At 55.1% G+C, this 23,655-nt stretch overlaps 1 protein-coding gene across 1 annotated transcript in view; it reads left to right on the forward strand.

The window, feature by feature from the left end:
- Positions 1-23,655, forward strand: part of LOC111147407 (MINDY lysine 48 deubiquitinase 4) — a 101,201-nt gene that overhangs the window by 58,689 nt on the left and 18,857 nt on the right. The window contains exons 10-13 of the mRNA XM_022503414.1: positions 4,817-4,918; positions 6,501-6,564; positions 7,586-7,651; positions 12,826-12,893. Coding sequence (XP_022359122.1) covers positions 4,817-4,918; positions 6,501-6,564; positions 7,586-7,651; positions 12,826-12,893 — 300 coding nt within the window. The remainder of the gene's footprint in view (positions 1-4,816; positions 4,919-6,500; positions 6,565-7,585; positions 7,652-12,825; positions 12,894-23,655) is intronic.

Below are 23,655 nucleotides of genomic sequence, written 5' to 3' on the forward strand. Positions count from 1 at the left end.
GAGAGAGAGAGAGAGAGAGAGAAAGAGAGAGAGAGAGAGTCCCGTGTTTCTTTCTCCCACTTCCCCTGCCTTGGGGCTGGGTTTGCTGAGGTTACAGCCTGTCTCAGGGGCTGGAGAACAATTGGGGCTGGGAGGAGAGACTTCTTCTGGCTTCAAGCTAGGACTTGGGTCAAACAAAGCCCAGGGGAGCAAGGGGCTGTTGCCCAGGGTTGGCGGCAGAGGAGGGAAGGGAGCACTGAGTCTGGGTTGCTGCTTTGCTGCTTGGTGGTGGTGAGGCCTTGCAGTGCTGGGTCTGGAGACCCAGGTTGCTGGGCCTCACCTTCTCCACTGGGGAATCTCTGTCTTGCCTAAGTTAGACTCAACAAGGAAATGCAGACACAGTCCTTCATAAGTCATCAAGGGCTGTGCAAGCGGGTGGGACCATGTGGGAAAACCGAGGCTCAGAGAGGCATGGTGCTCACTCAGGGTCACTCCTGGCATCTGCAGTGGAGCTCTGTTTGCCATCCCATTCAGCTGTGCCCCAGAGGAGACTCTGAGCAACAGGAGAGCCAGAGAGGTCAGGAGGGGCTGGGCCCACGAGGCTGCTGGTGTGTGTCTAAAACACTCGAGTGCCGGATCCCCAGACAGACTCTCAGTGACCAAGGTGCGGCTCTGTGTTTTACAGGGGCCTTCCAGGGCACAACCCCCCCCCACCACGCCGTCCCCTAATTTGGAAGAACTCCATACAGAAGTACGAAGAGTAATACAGCAAACAGCTCTTGTGAGCAAAGGGTGACAGCTCCGTAGGAGCCCCTCTTTGTGCCCATTGATTTATTCATACAATTTGAATACTGCTGGGTGGGCCTTTGACCTTTCTGCCTGGGCACTGTGTGCTGAGCTGGGTTCGAGGCTTTAGTACTTCCTTTTGACTCTGAAATTCCAGGATTTCAGAAATGACCCAATTAAAAAAAAAAAAAAAGTCAGGTGACTCCCCTTTCCTCTTCAGGAACGCCATGGTGGCCTGGCACCCCACGCCACGCAGCATCTGCTGCTGCCCAACTCTGGGCCCCGTGGGGGCTCCTGAAGGACCTGCGGGCCTTCCCACACTGGGGCTGGCGGCGGGGCCCCTCCTCACGCCTTCTGCCCACCACCGATGGGGAGCGATTCTGTGAAAGCAGAGTGGGGGATTGACTGCGCCCTCCCGGGCAGTCATGCCGAAATAAAGGCCTCTTGGCCCGGAGGGTGTTTTTCCTGTGGGCCTGTCTGGCTTCATCAGGACCCACTCTGTCAGGCCGGCGGCTGGCCTCTCCTCCGTCAGGGAAGACAGAGCCGGGCGTCAAGACTCCGTGTTTTTCCCCACGAAGAGGGGTTGTGCTGGCGGCTGTGGGAAGGGACAACGAGCCTGACTCCCCTGCGGGCCTAGGAGAGCCACAGACCTCCGATGAAGGCGGCACAGGAGCCACCCTTGTCCCTGAGGTTCTGCAGGTGAAAGCAGGGAGTTGCTCGGTGAGGCTGGGCTTGGGGTGACTCACCCCAGCGCCCTCTTCCTCTCCTCGTCTGCAAGGACAGCCCTGTCTACCCTGCGGCCAGTGAAATGGCAGAAAGGACAACGCTGGAATGATGCTTGGGGGCACGTGGGCCAGTGTCCACGTCTGTGTGGGACGGCGAAGGCCAGCGAGGGCAAGGGGCTTCCCCGAGGCCTGGGAGCCGGGAACCCAATGCAGCCCCGACTGCTGCACTTTTCCATTGTGTCTTCCGGAAAGATGGGCCCAGGGAAGGATGGAGACGCTGGAAGTTTTTCTAAGTGGAAGCCAGTGAAAAGAACGAGGACTATGTGTAGAAATGCAGAGGTTCAAAGGGTCTCTAACCAGTCTGTGAGATCAGAAAGCCACGGGCCGGACGGAAGAGCCAGGTCTCTTAATAGTGTTGGACGGCGCCCAAGAGACGGGCTTGAAGACAGAGGGTTGCTGGGTCCTACAGCCGAGAGCTCCAGACAGTTGGTTCCAGTTCCCTAAGTCCTCCTTCCTCCCTCAATGCTGTTTTAATTTTTCTAACTTTACTGTGTGACCTTGGGTGAATCTCTTAGGCTCTGTGCCTCAGTTTCCCCATTTAAAAGCAACAATACTGCCGCCTTTCTAGGGTAGCTTTAATGGCTAACGAAATAATACATGTGAAGTATTTCTTTTTTTTTTTTTTTTTTTAAGATTTTGTTTATTTATTTGACAGAGACAGATCACAAGCAGGCAGAGAGGCAGGCAGAGAGAGAGAGGAGGAAGCAGGCTCCCCACTGAGCAGAGAGCCCGATGCGGGGCTCGATCCCAGTACCCTGGGATCATGACCTGAGCCGAAGGCAGACGCTTTAACCCACTGAGCCACCCAGGTGCCCCGACATGTGAAGTATTTCTAACAGTGCCTGGCCCATGATAGGTACTCAGTAGATGTCGGCTTTTCAGATCTTATTTGTGGCTACACTGGGAAGATTTCAGTAAGACACATGACTTGCTTAGCGTAGAACACAGTGGCTGTGTGAAAGGTGACCTCTTAGGTCCATGTCTGTAGGTTTCCCAGCATAGATGTTCTAGGCAGAGATTACAGTCCAGACACAAGTTTGCACAACTCCTGGCCACAGCAAGGGTTCTAACTGGGGAGTACCCTGGTCACCCCTGTGTTGTAGGAAGAGCCCACAAGACAGAGCAGAAATGCTGGTCAAGCCCTGGCTGGAACAACTCAGCTGGGGAGCAGGGCATACCGGTCCCGGGCAGGGGGCAGGAAGGGGATGGGCAAGGAGATGTGTTTGACAGGATGTGACGGTCACCTGGGTGGGGGCAGGGCAGAAAACAGGAGCTGTGGGGATGATGAAGTCAACTTTCATAGGTTCTGAATCCAAGGGGATAAATGTCCAATCCTTTCTCCTTTGTCTGACAAGCCCTGCTTTGCAGGCCCCTCTCTGTCCTTGGCATCACTTCTGCGGAAACCCAGCACAACATTTCCTCACCTTTGTTTTCATAGTTGATGGTGACCCTGACCAGTGATCTCCCCACAGCCCAGGCTGCCCAGTTTAGTGATGGTGTGGTAACCATTTCCTCGGGGAGCATGGCGGGCTTCCAGAAGCTGCACAAGTAGCAGGCAGGCTGCCATTTCATTTTTCAAGTGGTTGAGGACTTGCTGTTTGTCTCATTGTGTTTGAAGGTTGACCTGGTGTCAGGGGCTTGCTGTCACTTTCACACCAGATGGTTGGAGTTCACCTTCCTGTCACCACAGCCAACATGGGGACGTGATGTTTCTATAAAAACAGTAGTGATAGGTATCCATTATTGATCATTCATCCTGTGACCACAGCCCATACACATATCACCTTGTTTAAAGCTCCCAATGCTACAGGGGAGGTACTAGTGTCGTCTCCAGTTTATGGAAGGGGAAACTGAGGGATGGCTCTGCCATTTGCCTCCCATTTTAAGGGCACTGGTCAGCCTGGATACAGACCACTGGCTGTGTGTCTTAGGCACTGGGGAATGACCTGTGTCCCTGGTCTCCTGGTCCCCATTTCTCCAGTTTTCCTTCTCCCCTGCACAGCTCAGCATGGAGCTCAGTTGTTAATGGGCCACTAAAAACATAAAATCCCCACCCCCACCCCTTGCCGTGTATTCCTTTGAGCCCCAGCAGGGTCTTCCTCATGGCATCATGGCTAGGAAGATTCTAACACTCAGACTGCTTTTGTAAGAGTTTAATTTTCCTAAGAACATAGAAAAAATTCAGACTGCAGCGGTGGACAAGAACTACAGCTTTCGGAGCCCCGGAAAGGTGAAACTGAAGGGAGCATCTCTATCAGGCTGTTGCCTGTTCTAGCCTGTTGCTCATTTCATGCACCAGGGCTTCTGTGTTACCATTTTTATCATAACGCATCTCTCTGCTGTTTTTGACATTGCTGACTGCCTGTTTTGCTCAAAGTTCAATTGCTCCTAGGATTATGTAATAGCACCATCTCCCTACTGCCATGCCCCTTCCTGCCTTCCTCTGTGTCCCTGGTATACCAGAGTCCTACGGGGTTTCATCCTTGGCTGCCACCTCTGCCCTTCCTCAAACCCCATTTGGGAAATCTCAACCCCCAAAGGGCCAAGGGCTCCTCACATGCTGGTGGGGCATAACCCTGTCCTCAGCCCCAATGTTCTCCTGGGCTTTCCATGTGTCAGATAGCTTCAGCTAGAGGGTCCCGCCTGTACCTCCAGTTGCTCCCCCAGTCCTCCTCTCTGCTCTGTGTTTCTCATTTCAGTGGGTAGCCCCACTGTGCACCCACTAAAACCCCTAGAGATCACCCTGGATCCTCCCTCTCCTGCATCCCACAACCTATATCTAAGTAACCAGCAAGGCAGGGTGCTTTCCCATCATTTCCTGTGGCTGGTGGGAGTTAAGGGCACCTGCTTGTCCAGCCACTGTCTCCAGGGGCCTGGTTGCTGGGAGTGGCCAAGGCTGGGTCAGGGCGGTACCAGACATTTGGCTGGGATGGCTCACTTTCCTTGGGGTGGCAGGAGCTCCCGAGCACATTCAGCATGGCCTCCTGGGCTCTGTTAGCGCTTACGGCCCTGCCAAGCCTCCAGGATTCCCTCTGCTTGCCTGGGGCCAGTTCCTTGACCTGCTTCTCCTCCAGCCCCACCCAGGGCCTCTCCATCAGGGCTCTTCCTTGGCTCTCATCGGAGGAGGCCCTGCTGGCTGGAGTCCCTGGGCTGCAGAGCCCTCTCTGCGTGGCAGAGGAAAGAATGGGCCATCTGCTACAGGGCTGCCTCATCCCTTGTGGCTTGTGTCCCCATAGGCATAAACATACTCTCTTTCTCCTCCTCAGGCAGCTGCAGCCTTCCAATGCCCGCAGGAGTCACTGCCTTGCCCTGGCCATCGCGGACATCGTGTGGCGGGCCGGGGGCCGGGAAAGAGCCGTGGTCACACTGTGAGTGCTTCCCAGGGCTGTGCACGGCGCGGCGCTCATGCAGTGGCCCAGCTGCAGGCAAGCCGGCTGTGTGCTTTCCTGCCCTTGGAATCGTCTGCCCACCCAGCTTGTCTGTGTGTCCTCCCGGACGCCAGCCAGCATGAGCCCAGGGAGGCCTCCCCGCGCATAGAGAGGCCTGGAGGGGACTCCATGCAGCTCCAGTTTCCTTTCTACCTGGGGGAGGGGGGCCGGGTCTGCCTGGCCTTCCTCCCTGGGGAAACTTGGGAGACACATCCCATCTGAGAAAACCACAGACCTCTCAGGAACCAGTCGCCCTCTGCTTCCTACCTCTCTCTTGGTCCCCAAAGCATGCTCCCTTTCCCTTTGTCGCTTGGAACCCCGTTCCTTGGAGGAAGAGATGTCCCCTGCCGCCTCTATGTGACTGCAGGTGGAGGACGCCGTCCATGTAATCCACGTGGGTGGTTTGCCAGCTCTTCAGTCCAGCCCTTCCGAGTGGAGGCATCACTTCATCCCAGGCCCGTGGCTAAGCTTTAGTAAAAGGGGTGCCTTTTGGGGCCAAAGACTACACTCTGTTGGGGTAGAATGGTCAGTAGAGCATAGTGCTTAAGAGAAGGGGCTCCAGAGGCTATTGTTTATTAGCTGTGTTTATTAGCTGTGTGATCTTGGGCAGTTGACTCAGCCTCTCTGTGCTTCATGTTTACTCATCTGGAAAATACCAGATAAGTAAGGATTATCTGGTAGAGTGACTGTGAGAATTAAATGAGTCACTATAAGTAAATTATGTACAATAAATGATGATATTATCTCTCCATTTAAATCATTTGTCCATATAAGTAAACCGTAAGTAATGATAAACGTGAAGGACTTAGGACCATGTCGGCACATACTAAAGTGTCGGTGTTGGGTACTATTGTTACTGTTCCCATGGAGTGCTTATCCTCGTTACCTGTGTTCCAGCAAATGCGTTACTACGCATTAATCCCGGCCCTTAGGATCCGCATGGCAGCCCTGAAAGCAAACGGGGCAAAAATTCTGTTTCCCTCCGTTTGACAGATAAGCAGACAGAAGGCCCGAGAGAGGCAGCAGCTGCTCCCAGCCTACGCGGCAGGCTAATGGTCCCGCGGGCCCCACACCCAAACCCCGCTTCTCGTGCCTGCCTCACCGGGCATGTATGGTGTAAACAGACGCTGATGGGGTCAGGGTGGGGAGCCTTAGGCTGGAGGCTGGAATTCCTCAGGGCCCTGAAAGCGAAGGGCAAGTCAGCATTCCTCCGTCTGGAAGTCTGTCGGTTGTGGGTGAGAGGCAGGCTCGCTAGTGCCAGGACATGGGTTTGGTTACCCTGAGCTCTCCTTCTGCCATCTTTTTTCCATTCCTTTTCCCACCCCCACTCGCGGCATCCTCTGGGCCCACCCCAGTGGGTGAATTCTAAGCGGGGGAGAAATGAGAAACCCTTGGTCCTGTTCTTTCCTCTGGAGCCCCCTTCTGATTTGTCCTCAGTTAATGGCACATGTGGTTTCCCCCTGGCTCAAGGGCACGTCTTCTTTCCACACAGAGGACTCATACATCTCCCTTTCCTTTTTAGGGCTTCGGGAACACAGCAGTTCAGTCCAACAGGGAAATACAAAGCAGATGGAGTCTTAGAAACAGTACGGCTTTCTGGAAAATTATCACGCAACCTTTGGCTTTGTTTGGGGACAGTCTCCTTTCATATATAAGTAAATCCTCCCTCAGCTGGGGACGGGCCAGCCCTCCCTGCAGCCCAGACTAGTGGATCCTCCACCTGGGATTGGGGTGGGCGTCGGGCGCTGGGTAGGGGGACGCTCGCCAGAACTGCCCTTGGGGAGACTGTACAGAGACGAGCGGGCCATGCCTGGTGCCTTCTGGCCAAACCACAGCCGTCTCTGTCCCTCTGTGTCCCCTCGGCACCCTCGCCGGGGTTGTGAGAGGGCGGAGGGTGGCATGGAGATGGAGGGGGAGTTAGAGAGTGGGGAACAGAGCACCAGCCATGAAACCAGACCTGGTATGACCAAGTAAGGGAAAGAAATAGGAGACATGAGGATACAGACACCGTGACATTTTCCACAGACGCGCTCCCTCTTCACAGAGGACTTTTGTTGGACCTGGTTTGTTTCCTTTGACCTAAGTTTGGGCACATGTGGCCCTGGGATCCTAAATAGGGGCCTTACCTGCTTGGGTGTTTTGTCTACAAGTGGTTTTTTCCTGAGTTGCCTGAGAAAGCAAAGGAGACTGAGACCCACGGCTTCCCACTGAACTCAGGACACTGCCTGCTGGGCTCAGAGTGGGTCCAGCAGTGGTCAGTCAGATGGGATGCCCACTCCAAACCCCCTGCGCCCCCAGGTGCTTCTCAGATATCTGTGACTGGCCCGCAGGGGTGCAGCCAAGCTTGAGCTCCCCAGTGTCTCCATTCCTGGGCTCCATAGGCCTGGTGCAGCTGTCAGGGCGGACTTGACCTGGAGACCCCAGCTGGGCCCTGTCTTTTGAGTCACATGCAGGCATGGGGATGCCTCATTGCCCTGATTCTCCAAGACGCCACTGTGACCGCAGGGACATTCCCACTTGGGGTCTTGTAGCTACCAAAGCCAGGGCAGGACCCGGAACTGTCTGTGGGGCTTGTGCAGCTCACGCCGTGCGTTTGTGTCTCCTCAGCTCACGCTGCACGGTTTGACCTGCTATGAGGAGTTGGTGACTTTTCTCCAACAAAGCATCCATCAGGTATGGATGATGGTTTATTTGTGGGGGGTGGGGCGGGGTGTGTTGTTAAGCCGTCTGCTTTCTTTGATGGGGACCCTGCTGGGTACAGGACCTTGTTTGGTGCCCTGGGTGGCTGACTGGGTCCTCCAGCACCCTGTCTGCTGGAGGGGATCTGTGCCCCCATTGCTTGCTGTGAGATGGGGTGGGACGTGACCAGGGCCTGAACAGCACAGAGTACCGTGGGGGTTCAGAGAAGGGCTGTAGCCTGGCTGGCTTGTGGAGGAGGGAGTTGAAGTCTCCATGGTAAAGGACATGATCTCTGGAGCCTTCCACCTGGGTTTGAATCTAGGTTTCACCCCTTACATACCAGCTCTGTAACCTGGGGCAACTTCTTTAGCCCCCATGCCTCAGTTTCCTCATCTGTAAAATGGGGCTGATAACAACAGTACTTGGAACTAGTGCACTAGGCTCGATGTTGTCACTGATTTTAGCTTCTGTTGTTGATGTTATGATCACCATTATTATTATTCTAGGCCCCCTTGAGACTGGTTAGCTGTGGACACGTGGAAATGAGGGGGACGCACTGCAGAGGCAGGGTGCTGCCTGAGCCAAGGCCGAGAGATGACCTCTGAGGTCCCCAACCACAGGGTCTCATTTTCTTTACTTTTCTTTTTTTTTTGAGATTTTATTTATTTGACAGAGAGATATCACAAGTGGGCAGAGAGGCAGGCAGAAAGACAGGAGGAAACAGGCTCCCCGCTGAGCAGAGAGCCCGATGCGGGGCTCGATCCCAGGACCCTGGGATCACGACCTGAGCTGAAGGCAGAGGCTTAACCCACTGAGCCACCCAGGTGCCCCTAGGGGTCTCATTTTCTGATGTCTGTGTGTCAGGATAGAAGGAAACCAAGCATTGAGCCCTTCTCCAGTGTGCAAGCAAATGCTCCGTGCCTCTTCTCTGCCTTTCCTTCAGCCTCCTGAGCTGTGGGACCAGCTCTTTTAGGCTCCAGAGAAGGCGACAGAGGATTTGCTGGTCAGCCGGGAGGGTGGGAGAACTTGCCAGATAAGGGACCAATCTAGACACTCCTGTCAGAATACTTTCCTCCTGTTCCCCGAAGGCACTGGGGCCTGCTTGGAGACCCCTGGGAGGCAGGGGTGCAGTCACTAAGGCACTTATTCACCCCCGATTTTCTGCCCCAGAGCTATTGGCTAGGGGTAATTCAGCCCCAAGAGCCAGGCCCATGTCCTCAGCTTAGGACGCTGCCTTTTGGCACAGACTGTTCTGTCTGGCCTTTCTGGGAGGTGCGAGGGAGGGGCTCTGACATGGGCGGGGTCCTGGCCTCAGCTGGCCGTCACTTGCTCCATCCCTGGCTCCCTTTGGTTCTTCATGGGCGTAACCCAGTGGGCTCTCTAATGATGCGGCTCATCCGGAGCTGCTGTAGGGGGCCTGGAGCAGGGGCCTGGGGCCTCCTCTGGCTTCTAACTCAGCCCCATGGGGCCTCAGGCACGACACTGGGGCCTCAGTTGCCTCGCCTAGGAAACGGAAGACGGCGCAGTTAGCAGATACTTCCAGCTCTTTGTTGTCCAATAGAGGTTTTTGAAGAAGAAACTCAAATGCACGGAAGAGAACGTCTTCTAAATTAAGCAGCAGGTGGGATCGAAACAAGCAGGAAGGACCCTATTCTTCCCTGCACTCAGAGCATTGTGAGATGCAGCGACGCGTCTGAGAGCTCAGCAGGGCCGATGGCCTCGGTGCGTGTGTTTGCACCAGGGGGGCAGGCCCCCGGGTACCTGTGGTCGCACCGGGGAGAGGAAGGTGCCCTGGGAGGCTTCTAGGGGGCAAAGGAGAGCCCTGGGGCAATTGCTCACAGGCTCCAAGGGTCTGTCACCATGCATGGATGGCCCCGGCTGGGGGGATGCCTCTGCACCAAGGCTTTCTACATCCTCATCTCAGAAACGGGGCCTCCCTCCTCCCTTGGTCCATACCCCAGGGTTTCGGTGAAGTCCAAGCAAGACAGCGACTGTGGAAGCAGTTCAGAGAGTGGGGCCGGGGCTGGGAGAGGGGTCGCCCTCTTCCTGTCATTCCTCGGGACCCAAAGTGGGGAACCATGTGCCTGCGGTCAGTCTTTGGCCCTCCTTCCCCGGAAGGTAGTGTTTTCCCCCAGTGTCTAATTTTGTTTTTGCTGGAAGCCGTTGAGCTGCCTCAGCATTACCCTCACCGAATTCATTTTTCATGGCCTGGGCCTAAGAGGGGCGCCTTGTGCCAGGCCTGGAAGCGGACACTGAACCATCTCTGCCCAAAACAAATCGCGTCCTTGCCATGTTTTCGTTGCCGTCCGCCCTCTGGCCAGGATGTCTGCCCCCCCCCCCACCTGCGAGCTGGTGAGGCCCCCGCCCCTGCCTCCAGCTGAGGTTCCAGGGTAGGCTTTGGTCCCTCCAGGGCCTGAGCCGGGCTAGAGAATGGCTCCTTCTTCCCAGGCTGTACCAGACACTTTCCCCCCGACCCTCACGGCGGTTTCCAGCCCAACTGCCTGTCTGGGGAGTTCTCCTTCCCGTGCAGGCACCTTGCCCTGCGGCCTCCCATGTCTTGGCAGCTTGAGTTTGATGAGATAATTTTAATAAATTTTTTTTTTTAACAAAATGGAATATTGGTGCCATTCAGTCGTGTTCAGCAGGGGCCAGTAGCCCCAGGCAGCGTCCTTTCTCCCCACTCACTCCGTCATCTCACTAACCAGTCTACACGGAGGGGCTCGTGCACGGCTCCTGGGAAGCTGTCCTTGAGGGAGTCCCAAGGGCTGTGGACAGTGCTGGCCTGTGTAGTAGCAGTAGTCCTCTGTGTTTACACAGACGGAGGGCGTGCAGCGGGCTCCTGTGTTCCCTGCTTCATGCCGGTCCTACAGCAGCACGCATGGCAGAGGGGAACAGACTGAGAAAGCTCTGTGGCTCCCCCAAGACAACGTGCGAGTCCATGGCAGCAGTTAGGTGGCAGGGAAATGGAGACCGAGAGCTCTGTCACTCCCCAAGGCAACATGGAAGTCTGCAGGAGAGCTGCGACAAGAGTTCTGGTCCTCCCAGGCCCATGTTCCCCTGGGCAAGGATATCAGCAGGACTCTTTGCAATGACCAGAACACTTCCACAGACTTGGTCTTATAGAATGTGCACCAGAACTCAAGGGAAAATGCAAGGATGGGATTTGTCATCCTCGTTGTGCAAATGGGGAAACTGAGGGCAACAGAAGCGAAGTGACTGGCCTGAGATCAGAGAATAATGATGAAGTTGATTTAAGATAGTTGTTGATTCATTTATTCCATTTTTAATCCCCCAAAAGATTCTGTTATTGATAAATTTATAAAAATAAGAAGTTAATTCTATAAAAATGATGTCTTCAGGGCTCTTCTGTGGTCCAACCATAGTAAACCTGCCCCCTCTTGCCTCTGGGCCTTTGCATGTGCTTTTCATCTTATCTGGAACAGCATTTCCTTCTCTTGTGATTCTTTCTTGTCCTTTGGGTTGAGATATCACTTCCTCCAGAAAGCCTTCCTTTACATTCCTTTCTTCCCTAAACCCTAAGTCTGCTCGAATGCCCTCTCTGTGTGTTTCCAGAACACCTTGCTTTTCCTGTCAGAGTAGAGCCCCTCCCCCGCTCTTTTGTAGGTGCTTCTTATTCTTTCTTCCCTGAGTTACTTCCCATGAAGGAGATCCATGTCCACCTTGTTCACAAACATAGCGTCAGCAGGAAGCATCCTCTTGGCATGAAAGTTCACACAGAAATTTTTTTTTGAATGACTAATCAAATTACGGTGTGAAAATAAAGACTATGTTTTGAAGGAAAGAAAAAATAATTTTATCGGAAGCTTGAGTCGAAATAATTACCACAGACAAGGACCATGTCTGGCTTGGAGCTTCCTGGCAACCCAGGCAAAATGGAAATGTGATAAATTATATCATTCTTACCATTTCAGGAAAACAAGCTTCTTTAGGTCTGGTTCCAAGTCCACAAAAAAAAACCATATAAACACAAAAAAAAAACACAAAAAAAACCACATAAGGAACGCTGACTCTAGTCAGGCAGCATCTGCCATCACCAGATCACAGATGGGGATAGGGTGGGATGACACTGAATGGCAGCGGGGAGGGCTGACATTTGTCTAGGGAGCCTGAGTGACCTAGCCTGTCCCGGAGGCTGTGGCCTTCTGGGCCCACTGGACAAAGGGCCATGCAGAGCTGGCATTGTACCCATGGCTCCCCTGGGGGTCAGGCCCTGTGCTACATGCTTTATAGGGGTTATCTCACTGACTCTTCACAACAACCTCATGAAAGTTGGGCCCATTATCATCATCCCCATTTTACAGATGAGAAGACTGGGGCACAGGGAAGTTAGGGAAGGTCTCTGTGCTCACCTAGCTAGGAGTGGCACAACCAGGATTGAAACCCATGCAGACGGGCTCCGGGCGGTGGGCTCTAACCCAGAGTTGGGACTTGGGGGAGATGAATAAGGTGCTCTCCTTGGGTGCAGAATTCAAGGGGGTACCAAAATCCTCAGTAATCAGCAAAAATAATATTTTCATAGCAGAATTAATCCAAAAAATCCACAATGAATGAAATACCAAAAATGTTTGGTAGATGGGATCTATCCTTGCACTTGCACGGCTCCCCTCACTCACCCCTCCTGACCCTGACTCTGTCCCCCACCTGCTCTCTGTTGCTCTTAACGCAGTGCATGTCTAAGGGATTTGGAATCCGATGGAGCCTGCTGGCATCTCAGCAGACCACTTACCAGTGGTGTGACCTCAGGCCAGGTGCTCAGTGTCTGAGCCTGTTTCCTTCTGGGGCAGAGGGCAGTGTTAACAGTACTGTCACACCAGCCTGTGACAGTTTTCAGTGTGACGGTGCCCGTAAGATACCTGCAGGGCAAGGGAGGCTGGCCCAGCTGCTGTATAACAAGGGTCCAGGACTCGGACATTATGGGCGTGCTCCTTGATGGACTGTGTGTCCAGTCCCATTGTCACCCGGGCTGGTGTGCTTCCCGTCAGCGAGGGGGCCTGCTGTGGAGCCCCCTGGCAACCTCTGGGACCGGGCTGGCAGCAGCTGGCTCCGGTTCAGGCTGCTCCCTGGGTGTGCCTGCCTTCCCCACCGAGGAGGTGAGAGGGAAGAGGGTGCAGCCCCGGTGGGTACTCACTGCTTTCTCTTCTTCCCAGTTCGAAGTGGGTCCCTACGGATGCATCCTCCTCACGCTGTCTGCCATCCTGTCCAGGTCCACGGAGCTGTGAGTGTCTTCCTCCCTCGATTCCTGGGCTGGGCTTATCTGTCTGGTTCACTGCTGCCCCAGGCAGAGCCCAGGGCCACGCTTGGTGCACAGTGGGCGTGTAGTGAGTGTGGTTGAGAGGGTGAAGTAAGTGGCAGAGTGGGGGAGCGGTGTAGGCCAGGGCAGTTGGAGAGCAGCAACGCTTGTGTCCAGGGCCAGCCCCAAGGACAACAGGTAGGCGGGTGCCCAGGGGCCTTGGAAGCAAGACGACTTCAATGACATGCATTTTTATCAAAGGCAGCCTCCCAAGCTGCCTGAGAGCTGGACTTTCTCCATCACACTCATCCTCCATGGGCTTTCTAGGCTTCTTCTCCCTTTTTGTCGCCTGGGCATTATGTCACCAGGGAGGGTAGTAGCTTAACAGCTCATTAACGGTTTTATAAAGTACAATTGATTACTCCTTCCCTTTCCAAATAGAGCACAGACTCCAGAGGGCATGGGGGAATCTGGGGAATGAATTTTCACTTTGGGGGGGGGTGCTTGCTGTGGGGGATGATTTGGGAACAACCCCAAGCAGGTAGGCCCTGAGGAGTGGGGAGTCAGAAGGAATCGCTGTGTGGTGCCCAGGCTGGGGAGGCCCCAGCAGGAGGAGACAATTGCTCCCCATGGCTGGGCCTAGCCAGGGCCTGTCCCATCCCCTGCAGGCTCCGGCTCGGGTGGGAGGAGGACGAGGGGGCTCTGTAGCCTCGTGCCGCCAGCCTGCCTGCTGCTTGCTGCTACTGACCTTATTAAATGCGGTGCATGCACAGATTTTCTAATGGCATTTTTCTTCTAATCCTGCCATAATGATATGATTCATTCCTGGCCCGGGCTCACGTGCATGGAGACCGTGCATGGAGACCGTAAGCCGCACCGCCTTCTCCCCAGGCCTGGGTTTGCTAATCCCTGGTGGCCCAGGTTGGGTGGGGATTTCTGGGTGTGTGGGTGAGACCCCTGAGCTACAGAGAGGAAGCTAGGCTCTCAGAAGGGCCAGGCTTGGTGACATCTGGCTATGTGATCTCCTGGGCCTGTTTCCCCATCTGTACAAGAGACCCTCTGGCTCTGGGGGTCTAGGACTCTGACCAGAGTGTCTCTGTTCTGGTGGTCACCGGGGTAGCTACGGCAGGTCCCACTCACCAGCCCGGGAGCTGTTTACATGTGTGCCCCCATAGGGAGCAGCTCTGGCGGCCCTCTCTGTCCACAGGGGCCTTTAGCCCCATATCCAGGCTACTTTCCATGTTGTCCAGAGCTGGAGGACTTGGGCTGCTTCTGTCCCCTCCCTGCCCCATCCAACCAAGACAGGCAAGGGTCATTCCCTGCCCAGGGTGTGGTACCCATGGGGCATCTATCAGGGGAAGGCTGCCCTACTGGGCCTGCACAGCCTCATGCTAATAGGCCTGAGGTCTTAGCCCTGCCACTGTCCTCCCCTCACTACACACACGCAGAAGTACAGACACACACACACACACACACACACACACACACACACACAGACACATACAGACACACAGATACACAGGTACAACATACACAGATATGCAGATAGATACACAGGCACACACACAGACACACAGGCATACAGATACACACACAGAGACACAGATGTACAGACACAGACATGCAGACACACACATGCACACGAAGGCAGACCTACACATATAAATGCACAGACACACCAAGGTATACATACAGACATACATAGAGAGACACAAGCACACGGACTCACCAAGAGATCTGGCTGGTGTCACCTCATTCCCCTTGTTCTCAGGACAGAGGAGTGAGAGTGCACCAAGATGATCTCCCTCCTGCTCAGGGCTCCTGAGGACCTTCCTGGGTCCTGGAGGCCGATGGGTCGGAGCCCCCAGGGATAGCTTTGGCCAGCCCATCCCATGCCTTCCAGAAGGACCGACACTGAGCCCTGCTTTAGCACTGGACCCAGCAGGGTACCAGTTGGGCTCATCTTACTCCTGGGCCTCCCCTTGCCTTCTAAGAAAGCAACATAGAGGACACTCTCGTCAGCAGTAGGAACGGGAATAAGCACCATCCGGCAAGCTTCCTTCGAACCCGGTCTGATGCTGCAGCTCTTACACCAGAAATTTGCCTTGTCCCCACACAACCCTGTTAGGTGGCACTGGTGATGCCTACCAGCCTCCTGTCTCTCAGATGAAGAAACCAGGCTGGCCCTGGGCTCACGCAGCTCAGCCCAGACAGCCAGGCCCCAGACTAGGTTTGCTACTTGGTTTCAGGTCTGAGTTTCTACTCCTTTAAGCCCGAGTTTCTAGCTCTGTGAAAGCGGGATGATAATTCCTGCTTTACAAGAGTGAATGAAGATTTGTAGGTCGAGGGCTTGGCTAGGCTTCCAGTGGGTAACACATTTTAGGTGATGGCCGCTGCTGGTCCGACCCTGTCCCAGCTGTGCTCAGAGGCACCATGGCCACGGCGGTGTCCCACAAGAGTGGATGGGTCCCCTGGTGGCGGTGCTTACCCCAGCAGGCATGTCCTCAGCAGCCCAGGGGTCTCCTAGGGGGCTGTGCACTGTTTCTTGGAGGGCGCAAGAGAGCTGGAGGTGGGAGAACCAGTCCCTGCCCTGGGAAGTGTGCCACCCAAAGATGGGCTTGAGAAAGACACTCACCCTGTCTTGTTTGTTCAAGTTCAAAACCACTTCTAGACAGACTGAAGGCTTCTGGTGGAGCATGGGGCAGGCTTTGGGCCCAGGGCTGCTGGGGCGACATGGAGTGGAGCCAGTCACTCCTCCCTGTGGTCTGGGGGACTCCTGAAAGGGGTGGCAGCATGAGGGGAGAGACAGAACCATGTCGAGGAGGAGAATGATCCATTGAAATGGTGCCCGGATGCCGTGAGAGATTCACGCTGACATTATTTACAATAACACGTTAGACTTCCTGGCATTTCCAGGGCTCCTCCAAAGGAGCTGTTCTGTGGCTTAGAAGGGGAGCCCTTGGAACGGCCTACACCTCCTCTGTGCCCATCGCACACTCCAGAGGTGCTTCCCTCAGCTCTCCAGAGCCTCCGGTCTCCCATCTCAGGACGGATGCCAGACCTGGAGGTGGCTTTGCTGCGATTCCCTTGGCAGGGGTAACAGTCCTGGGATGGTGAAAGGCCACTTCCTCCTGGCCTGCCACAGGGGCTGGCAGCTTGCAAAGGGGCCCTGGGGGCAGAGGCCATCCAGCACAGGCTCCATTTGTCAGGCTGAGCTAATAGGCTTGCCCAGGATGGCCCCCGTGGGTGACATGTCACACCAGAGCATCCCACTCATTGGCTGGGATGCGGCTTTCGGATACCTGGGTCCCCATCTCTGCTCTGCCAGCACAGCCTATGCCTTAGGTCCTTTACCTCTAAGAGGAGGGAGGCAAACTTAAACTGCTGCTTAAACCGTGTAGTGAATCTGACTTTTTTTTCTAAATAAACCGTATTCCAAAGCTCACTGTAAAAAGCAGATGTGGCAGGACTGGTGTGGGGGCGGGGGGAGGCAGAGACCCCTGCATGTCCCTCCCCATCTCCCAGCCTGGCCCCAGGAGAACTCTGTTTGGAGAAGGCCCAGCCCTGCATACATAGCTTACCAGCCGTAGGACCGGACGAACCCCGAGGGCCTTCCTGCTCTGGAGTTCAGATTCAGCCTCGCCAAAGCCTTTGATGCCGTTTCAGGGCGATCTGTTACTACTTTGGGCAGTTGAAAACATGTCCTGGTAGCTCAAAGAGAGCAGTTTCTCCAATCATGGGCCATGCAGTGGAGGGCTCAGAATCTACCCTCCCCCCCAACCCAGCTCTTTATAAGTACAGCACGTATGGGTACGCTCGTGGAGGTGTGCGCATGGGTGAGGGATCCATGACGCTTCAGGACTGTGTGTGAGATGATGTGGCTGTTGGTGGTGACCTTTGAGATTGTGGGAAGGTGACTTGATTGTGTGAGTGTGTATGTGTGTCTGAGGGCATGGCCATCCCTCCCTCTGAGCAAGGGCTCTCAGACTCCTGCCTGAGGCCCAGGGGCAAGCCTTGCACCCAAGTCCATGCCTCCTGTCCGTCGGCTGTTCCCAGCTCTTGGGGGAGCCAGGGTGAGGGTGCCAAGGGAAGATGTGAACACAGCCCGGCCCAGCCTGGCCACTTTGCCCTCAGAGGCCGGAAGAACAGTAGTGAAGCTGGCCTTTGAGTTTTGTTTACCAGGGCTGACTGCAAATCCTCTATTTTTTTCCACTTGATTTCTAGCCATCTATTTTCCTGCCTAAGATCTTGAGTTGCTTACAGTAAATCTCATACAGGCTTTCATGCTTACCTAGCTCCACTGCTTTCCAAACCACACGGCCTAGAACTTTCCCCGGCAGGCTCTCACAAGTCCCAAAGACGCTTGGGGCCCCAGGGTCGGGGGCCAGCTCAGAGCCAGACCTGCACAGTCCCCTGGGAAGCCAGCAGTGATTTGGGGCCTGGCACAAGGAGGGGCTCCGGAGATGCCCACTGAGTGGCTGAGGCCCAGCTGGTGGGGGAACAGCTTGTGAAGAGACCTTTCTCAGGCCTCACACCCATGGCACTCAGGGCAGTGGCATTGTGGGCCGTCCAAAAGCAATCTTGAAAGTCCAAGATAGGCAGTAGTTTGTCATCTGCTGAAGTAATTTCTGAAGGTCACAAGCCGGGCCCTGAGCGTGAGGGGCAGCGCCCACACCGGGGTGGCTTTGTGGCTCTCTCGGTAACTTTCTCCAGGAGAGGAAAAATAACAGCACTGTTTAGTTCTTTGTGGCAATAGCCCTGAGAGAAAGCCAACCGTGAGTGTTGGTGATACAGAGGCAAGTGACAGAAACTTGAATCCTAGCCAGTGTAAGCAGAAAACAGCAGTATTAATTGATTCGTATCAAAGCCCAGGGCTTTAGGAGCGGCTGGATCCAGGAACCAGGCAGCGTCTTTGGGACATGGCATCCCTCTTTCTGTCCCGTCATGCTTCTTTCCTCCATCACAGCTGTGTTCTCAGGAGGGCCCTGCTGCATGGTGGGCTTCGGTGAGACCTGTGGAGAGGAAGCCCCCCTGCTTTTTTTTTTTTTTTTTAAGATTTTATTTATTTCAGAAAGAGAAAGGCAGAGGGAGAGGAAGAAGCTGACTCCCCACTGAGCAGGGAGCCCAACATGGGGCTCCATCCCAGGACCCCGGGATCACGACCTGAGCCAGAGCCAGACACTTAACCCACCAAGCCACCAGGTGCCCTAAGGAAGCCCTTTCTCCAGTGCCCCTCAGCCTGCTGGCAGCCATGACCCCATTTGTGATACCTCATGGTGGCCAGGCTTAGGCTGCCCCCATCATGGGGCATGTGAACACAGAGGGCCCAGAAGGCAGGCAGAACCCACAGAGGCGGGACCACTCTGACTGGGAAAGGAGTGGGCTGTCTAGTCAGGAACTGGGAGCTTGGAATTTATCAAGGAACAGGAGACCAGGTATGAGTTTGGGAGTGGGTCAGATCTGGGCCTTAATTGAGGCCCCCACAGGATTTCCTCAGAAACAAGGGTGGGGTATGCCTGAGGGCAACAGGTCCACCCGGGAACACTGAGTCTCCTGTGGCTGAGGGGGGCAGCTCAGCCCAGGCCACACTCGGGCAGAGCTAGGAGGGTCTCCTGACTCTTGGTGCCTCTAGCACTTACCACTTACCCAAGGGCTAGACTTCCATGTTCCTCGAAGGGCTTGGGCGTCCAAAGAAAGAGGATGGGCCTTGGGAGGAGGGAGAGGCAATTAACTTTTCAGAAGAATCTTCTGTTCCAGGCCAACCTCAGTCGCTTGGGTGGGAAGCTTCCTTCTGGCTTACTCCGCACCCTTCCTGGGATTCAGCTTCTGGAGGCTGTTCCATCTGGGCCTTCCTTGTAGCTTCTTCTGGGGTGGGTGTGGGCCAGGCTTACATAATTTAGGGCCCGTTTGCTGTGCATATGCAAAATAAGAGCCCAGTTCTGGGGGCTGGGGGCCCAAGGGACACGACATACCCCTGGCCGTCAAAGTCCTTGCTGCCTGGAGGGAGAAGGCTGGCATGGGCGGGTGCTCTGAGGAGGGGGCCGGCTGAGGAGAGATGGGGCACATCTGTCCCGGGGTGAGGGAGGTGTCTTTATAGAAGAGGCAACATTTAGCAGGGCTCTGAGGGGTATGTGGGAAGGGTTGGGAAGGAGTGGGAAAGAAGGTGCCGGCGCGTGGGGAGAGGTCTAGCGGGTGGTGAGGTGGAAGGCAGCTTGGGAAGGGCTGGGGCACCTCTCTGTCCCTTTCCTTCCTCCAGGCTGGCTCCTTTCTCTCCATCCTGCACCTTGCCTTCCCTCCTGGGGTCCCCACCTTACCCCTTCCTGTCCCAACCCCTGCCTGGAGAGTGGCAGTCACAGCCAGCCCCTCCACAGAGGAGCTCTGTGCTGTTTGTGGGGCCCTCACAGCAATAGCTCTTTGAGGTGCCTGTTGTTATACCCATCAGGAGATGACACTCCGAAGGCTCAGAGATGGAAAGCAATTTGCAGAAGGTCACACAGGACAGGTGGCAGCAGGGGTCTGCCCCACAGGTGTCCTGACCCATCGCCCACTCCCTACAGGCTTTCCTGGGAAAACAGTCCATATCCGCTCTACCCAAGTCCTTTTTAGATATTCATAGTTCCATTTCAGCCGCTTGCAGGCCTCCATTTATTCTGGGTTCTTGGCTGCGACACGAGCAGTTGAGGTTGCGGGAATCGTGACCTCTTGGTCATTGTGTTTGTAGTTGTTATTATTGTTGTTATCGTAGGAAAAAGGAAGTGACATTTACCAAATGCCAGATGCTTTATATAGTTCACCTTGCTCTTCCAGCAGTCTATAGTAGAGGGAGGCACTGTCCCACCTCCCCACTGCAGGGGGGAGGCAGCCTCAGAGAGGGGGACAGCCAGTAAGTAGCAGGAACTGGATTTGAATCCAGGGGCCCCTGCCCAGGAGCCCAGGTCCTCCTCGTTATTCCACTACCACCCTTCTCACTACTGATTGGTCCTCAAAAGTCAGTAGAATTCCCAAGGGAGGGGGTAGCAGGGAGGCCCGGCCAGAGCGGGGTGTGGTGGTGCTCCTGGGGCCTGGGGCCTTGGGGTCAGGTGGAGGGGAGGTGGCTGGCCAGATCCTCCCGGGTTAATTACCACCTATTTTAGGCATGATGTTTTAAACATCAGAGTCACAAACCAGGCACACTTGTTCACATCCCAGAAGGTCCCCGGAGACCCCTGGCTCCTGTCCTCTGGTTTTCTAAATGAAGACATAGGCTGGGAGAGAGAGAGAGACAGGGACTTACCTGAGGTTAACTCAGCCCGTCTGAGGCCGAGCTGGCCGCTGACCCCACCTCGTGGACATTGATTTTAGGTGAATGGCTTTGACAATGGACTGGAACCATGTCTCTAGGCCACTTAGACCTACTTTGTTCTTATTCAGAAACTTCTGTACCAGATGCCCAGATTCACATGTTCAGATGGACGTTGGGGAGGCTTAGGGTAAAGGAACAAGCTGTGGCCCAGCCAGGGAGGTGGGGACCAGGAGTGGAGTTTCAGGGCTCCCTGACCTGCTTGGGGGCTGGCCGGCCAGGCTGAACATCCCATGTTTCAGGCCACAGTGGACACTGTGTGATGTTGGCGCCGGGTACGCTGTCCTGGCTGGCCAGCTGACTCTATGATCACAAGACCACACGTCCCTTCTCCTTTCTGGGCCTCAGTAGCCCCCTTGGTGAAATGGAGATGGCGGTTCGTGCTCTTCTGGCCTCATGAGGCTTCAGAGAGGACGGTGGATCTGAAAGTGAGCTTCCAGGTTCTGCAGAGTCAAGGCTCAAGCCCTGTACACTGCTCAGTGGCAGAACGTCTTTCTTGGAGGCGTGTGACAAGGGGCAACTGGAGGGAGCAGCGGTGCTCTAGCCCAGCTTCCCGTGCTCAGTCTGGCCTGACACCTGTCCCTTGCCCTGGCCTGCTTGTGTTCATGTACTAGGCATCTGTTTTCCCCGCTGCAAACAGCTCAGCTCCAAGGTCTCTGCCAAGCCCCTGCATCCTCTTCGTTCCGTTTCTTGGTGCAGTGTGGGGTCTCTGGGAACTCTCCATAGGGCCCAGCTGGGAGAAGCAGGCCTTGCTGGCATCCTGGGCAGAGGTCTCTGTTCCTCTAACTCTGGATACTTCTGCAGCGAGCTGTCACTCCGACCATGGTCCACGTTCTGGCCCTTGGCTCCCAGAATGCTGAGGAGGAGGAGGAGTGGCAGGACAGCCAAGGGCCAAGCCACTCCTTGTAAGTTTCCCTTATGGCAAGTCTGCTCAGGCTCCTCCCACCCTTTGTTTCTCAGAATCCAAAATCCGGGCAAACTCCTGCTCCCTGAAGGGGTCCCCTGTGTGCATAATAGCCTCAGGGCGCAGGCTTCATCAGTCTGAGGCTGCCCCTGGCTCCTGTCACCCAGCCTGGTAGCTGGCCCCAGGCTGTGCGGAAATTTTTTAGGGCCCAGCATTGTCCAGTCCCCAAGTAGCCCAGGGAAGGGACAGCCTGCCCTTTGGACTGAACGACGTCAGTCCCAGGGAAGTCCTCAAATCTGGTGGCTCAGAAGCCCAGTGAGTATGGGGACCTCAGAGCCCAGGCAACCCTATCTCTGATTCAGCCCCTGCTCCCAGGATGCTGCATGACCTTGGAGACCTGGGGATTCCCCAGAGGGGCTACAGGAGCTGGAAGAGGGAAAAGGATGGGATGCCTTCAGTCAGAGCAGCTCTGCCTTAATGTCTTATCCATCTGGCTTCTGCCTAGAAGATGACATTTGAAGAAAGAGCTCTGAGTCTAAACAGACGGGGGAGGCCGCCTGGTATGTGTTTGCTAGGGCAGCCGGCACAAGCACCCACAGCCTGAGTCGCTTTAACAGCAGAAACTGCCAGGTCTGGGGGCTGGAAGTCCAAGATCAAGGTGTCGGCAGGGTTGGTTTCCCCTGAGGCCTCTCTCCTGGGCCTGTGGGTGGCTGCCTGTTTCTGTGGCCTCACTCGGTCTTTCCTCTGCCAGCTCGCATCCCTGCCATCCTCTTCCTGCAGGGACCCATTCAGGTTGGATTAGGGCTACCCGAATGGGCTCGGGGAACTTAAATCACTCCTTGAAAGGCCCTCAGAGCAGAGCCACATTCTGAGGTATTGGGGTCAGGGCTTCAGCATACAAATTTGGGGGTGACACAGTTCAGCCCCAAACACCATGCATCTTGTACAAGGCCCTCATGTCACAAAAGGGGAGACTGAGGCCCAGAAAGGAGAGTATGGCCGCCACAGGGCTGGCTGGGGCTGGAACTCCAACCTGCTTACGGCCCTGCCCTTTGAACTGCCCTCTCTCTGGGCAGGGCAGAGGCCGTTTTTCCTTTGCTCAAGGACTCCTCACACTCCACTCTCCAGGGAATTCCCCTAAAGGGAGGTCTGGGCATCTAGATTTGCCAAAGTTGTAAATCTCTTAAGCCGTAAGCTGCTCCCTGGCGTCTGGCGAATGCCCTAATGTGAAACGCAGATGTTCCTCCCTTTCAAGCTCTGTGCTCACTCCTGAACTTCCCATCGTGTTTGCACCTAAGGATGCAATTACCATTTCCTGCCATTGTCCTCTTTGCTTGTCCCTCCGCTCTCGGCTGACGCAGGCTCTCAAACCCGCTGGGTGAGCACGAGGCTGTGAGATTATGGAGATCGGACCGCTTCTGAAAGCTTTGGGCTGGCTCGGGACCAGTGATGCTTATCAGTCCACCCAGGACTCCTTTGAGGTTATTTTCTTCTCTTCAGAAGATGCCCGTATATGTGGCAGAAAGCGTTTCCATCAATTCTTCTGCCCGAGCTAGTGCCAGTCGAGCGCTGCCTTGGGCCATTTGACGCCCCAGCCGGCTCCTTCCCAGGCCCGCTGGGCTCTCTCTGGTGGGTGAGCCCCCTAGGCCCTCCCCAGGCCCCCCAGACCCCCGTGCTTCTCCACCAGGTCCCCGCAGTGCCAACGCGGCCCATTTTCCCATGTGGACCACAGACCGTCCCCATTTGTCCACGGTTATTAAAAACCACAAGAAAGCATTTCTCCAGCAAAGGTCACGGAGCTTGAGTTTCTAAACTTGTTTGGGAAGGATACGGGGACCAGGGTGTTTTAGGTTTGTGGACTTATGGCAGATCTTAGATTTAAAGCATAAAATTGAGACCAGGTTTCTCTTCTCTTCCACTAAAAGGGAAAACAAACATCGTGATTGCTGAGCCCTTTCCTCTGGGTTGTCCGTCTGTGGTCTCTTTGGGGTGGGGCCAGAGGGGGCAGGCCAGGCCGCTGGGCATGAGCTGCAGCCTCCTGTCTCCCCCAGCGATGCCCTTCTGAGTCTTTCCATGTCTATAAAATATAGTAACCCTTATTCTGCCAGGGGCGGGACTGTATTCCATGGATGCTGGCTCCTTTCCTGTTCACTTTGTCCACGGTTCCGTGGCCGACAAGAACACTTGGTCTCCCGAAGGATTTACATGAGGGTAGGGAAAAGGAGTTGTGTCCTGGTGGGGGACTTTCTAGATTGTCAGAGAGTGTTGAGATTCATGGAGGGCTGGGCTTGCCTCCTTTTACCAGGCTCCCCAACAACAGAGCCACACTGATGTTGACTTCTGGTCCCCAGCTCTGTACAGCCCTAAGAAATCGGCTCCTTCTGGTTTGAGGGATGTGTTTTGGCCAAGGAGCTTTTCACCTCATGCCTTCTAGGGGGCTCCCTTCTGAGGGTAGAGCCGTTGTGGTGACCTGGGGTCGGGAGAGCACAGGCCTCAAAGACGGG

This window comes from Enhydra lutris, unplaced genomic scaffold (assembly GCF_002288905.1).
Source record: "Enhydra lutris kenyoni isolate GAN:26980312 unplaced genomic scaffold, ASM228890v2 scaffoldscaffold16, whole genome shotgun sequence".
NCBI classification, from domain to species: Eukaryota; Metazoa; Chordata; class Mammalia; order Carnivora; family Mustelidae; genus Enhydra; species Enhydra lutris.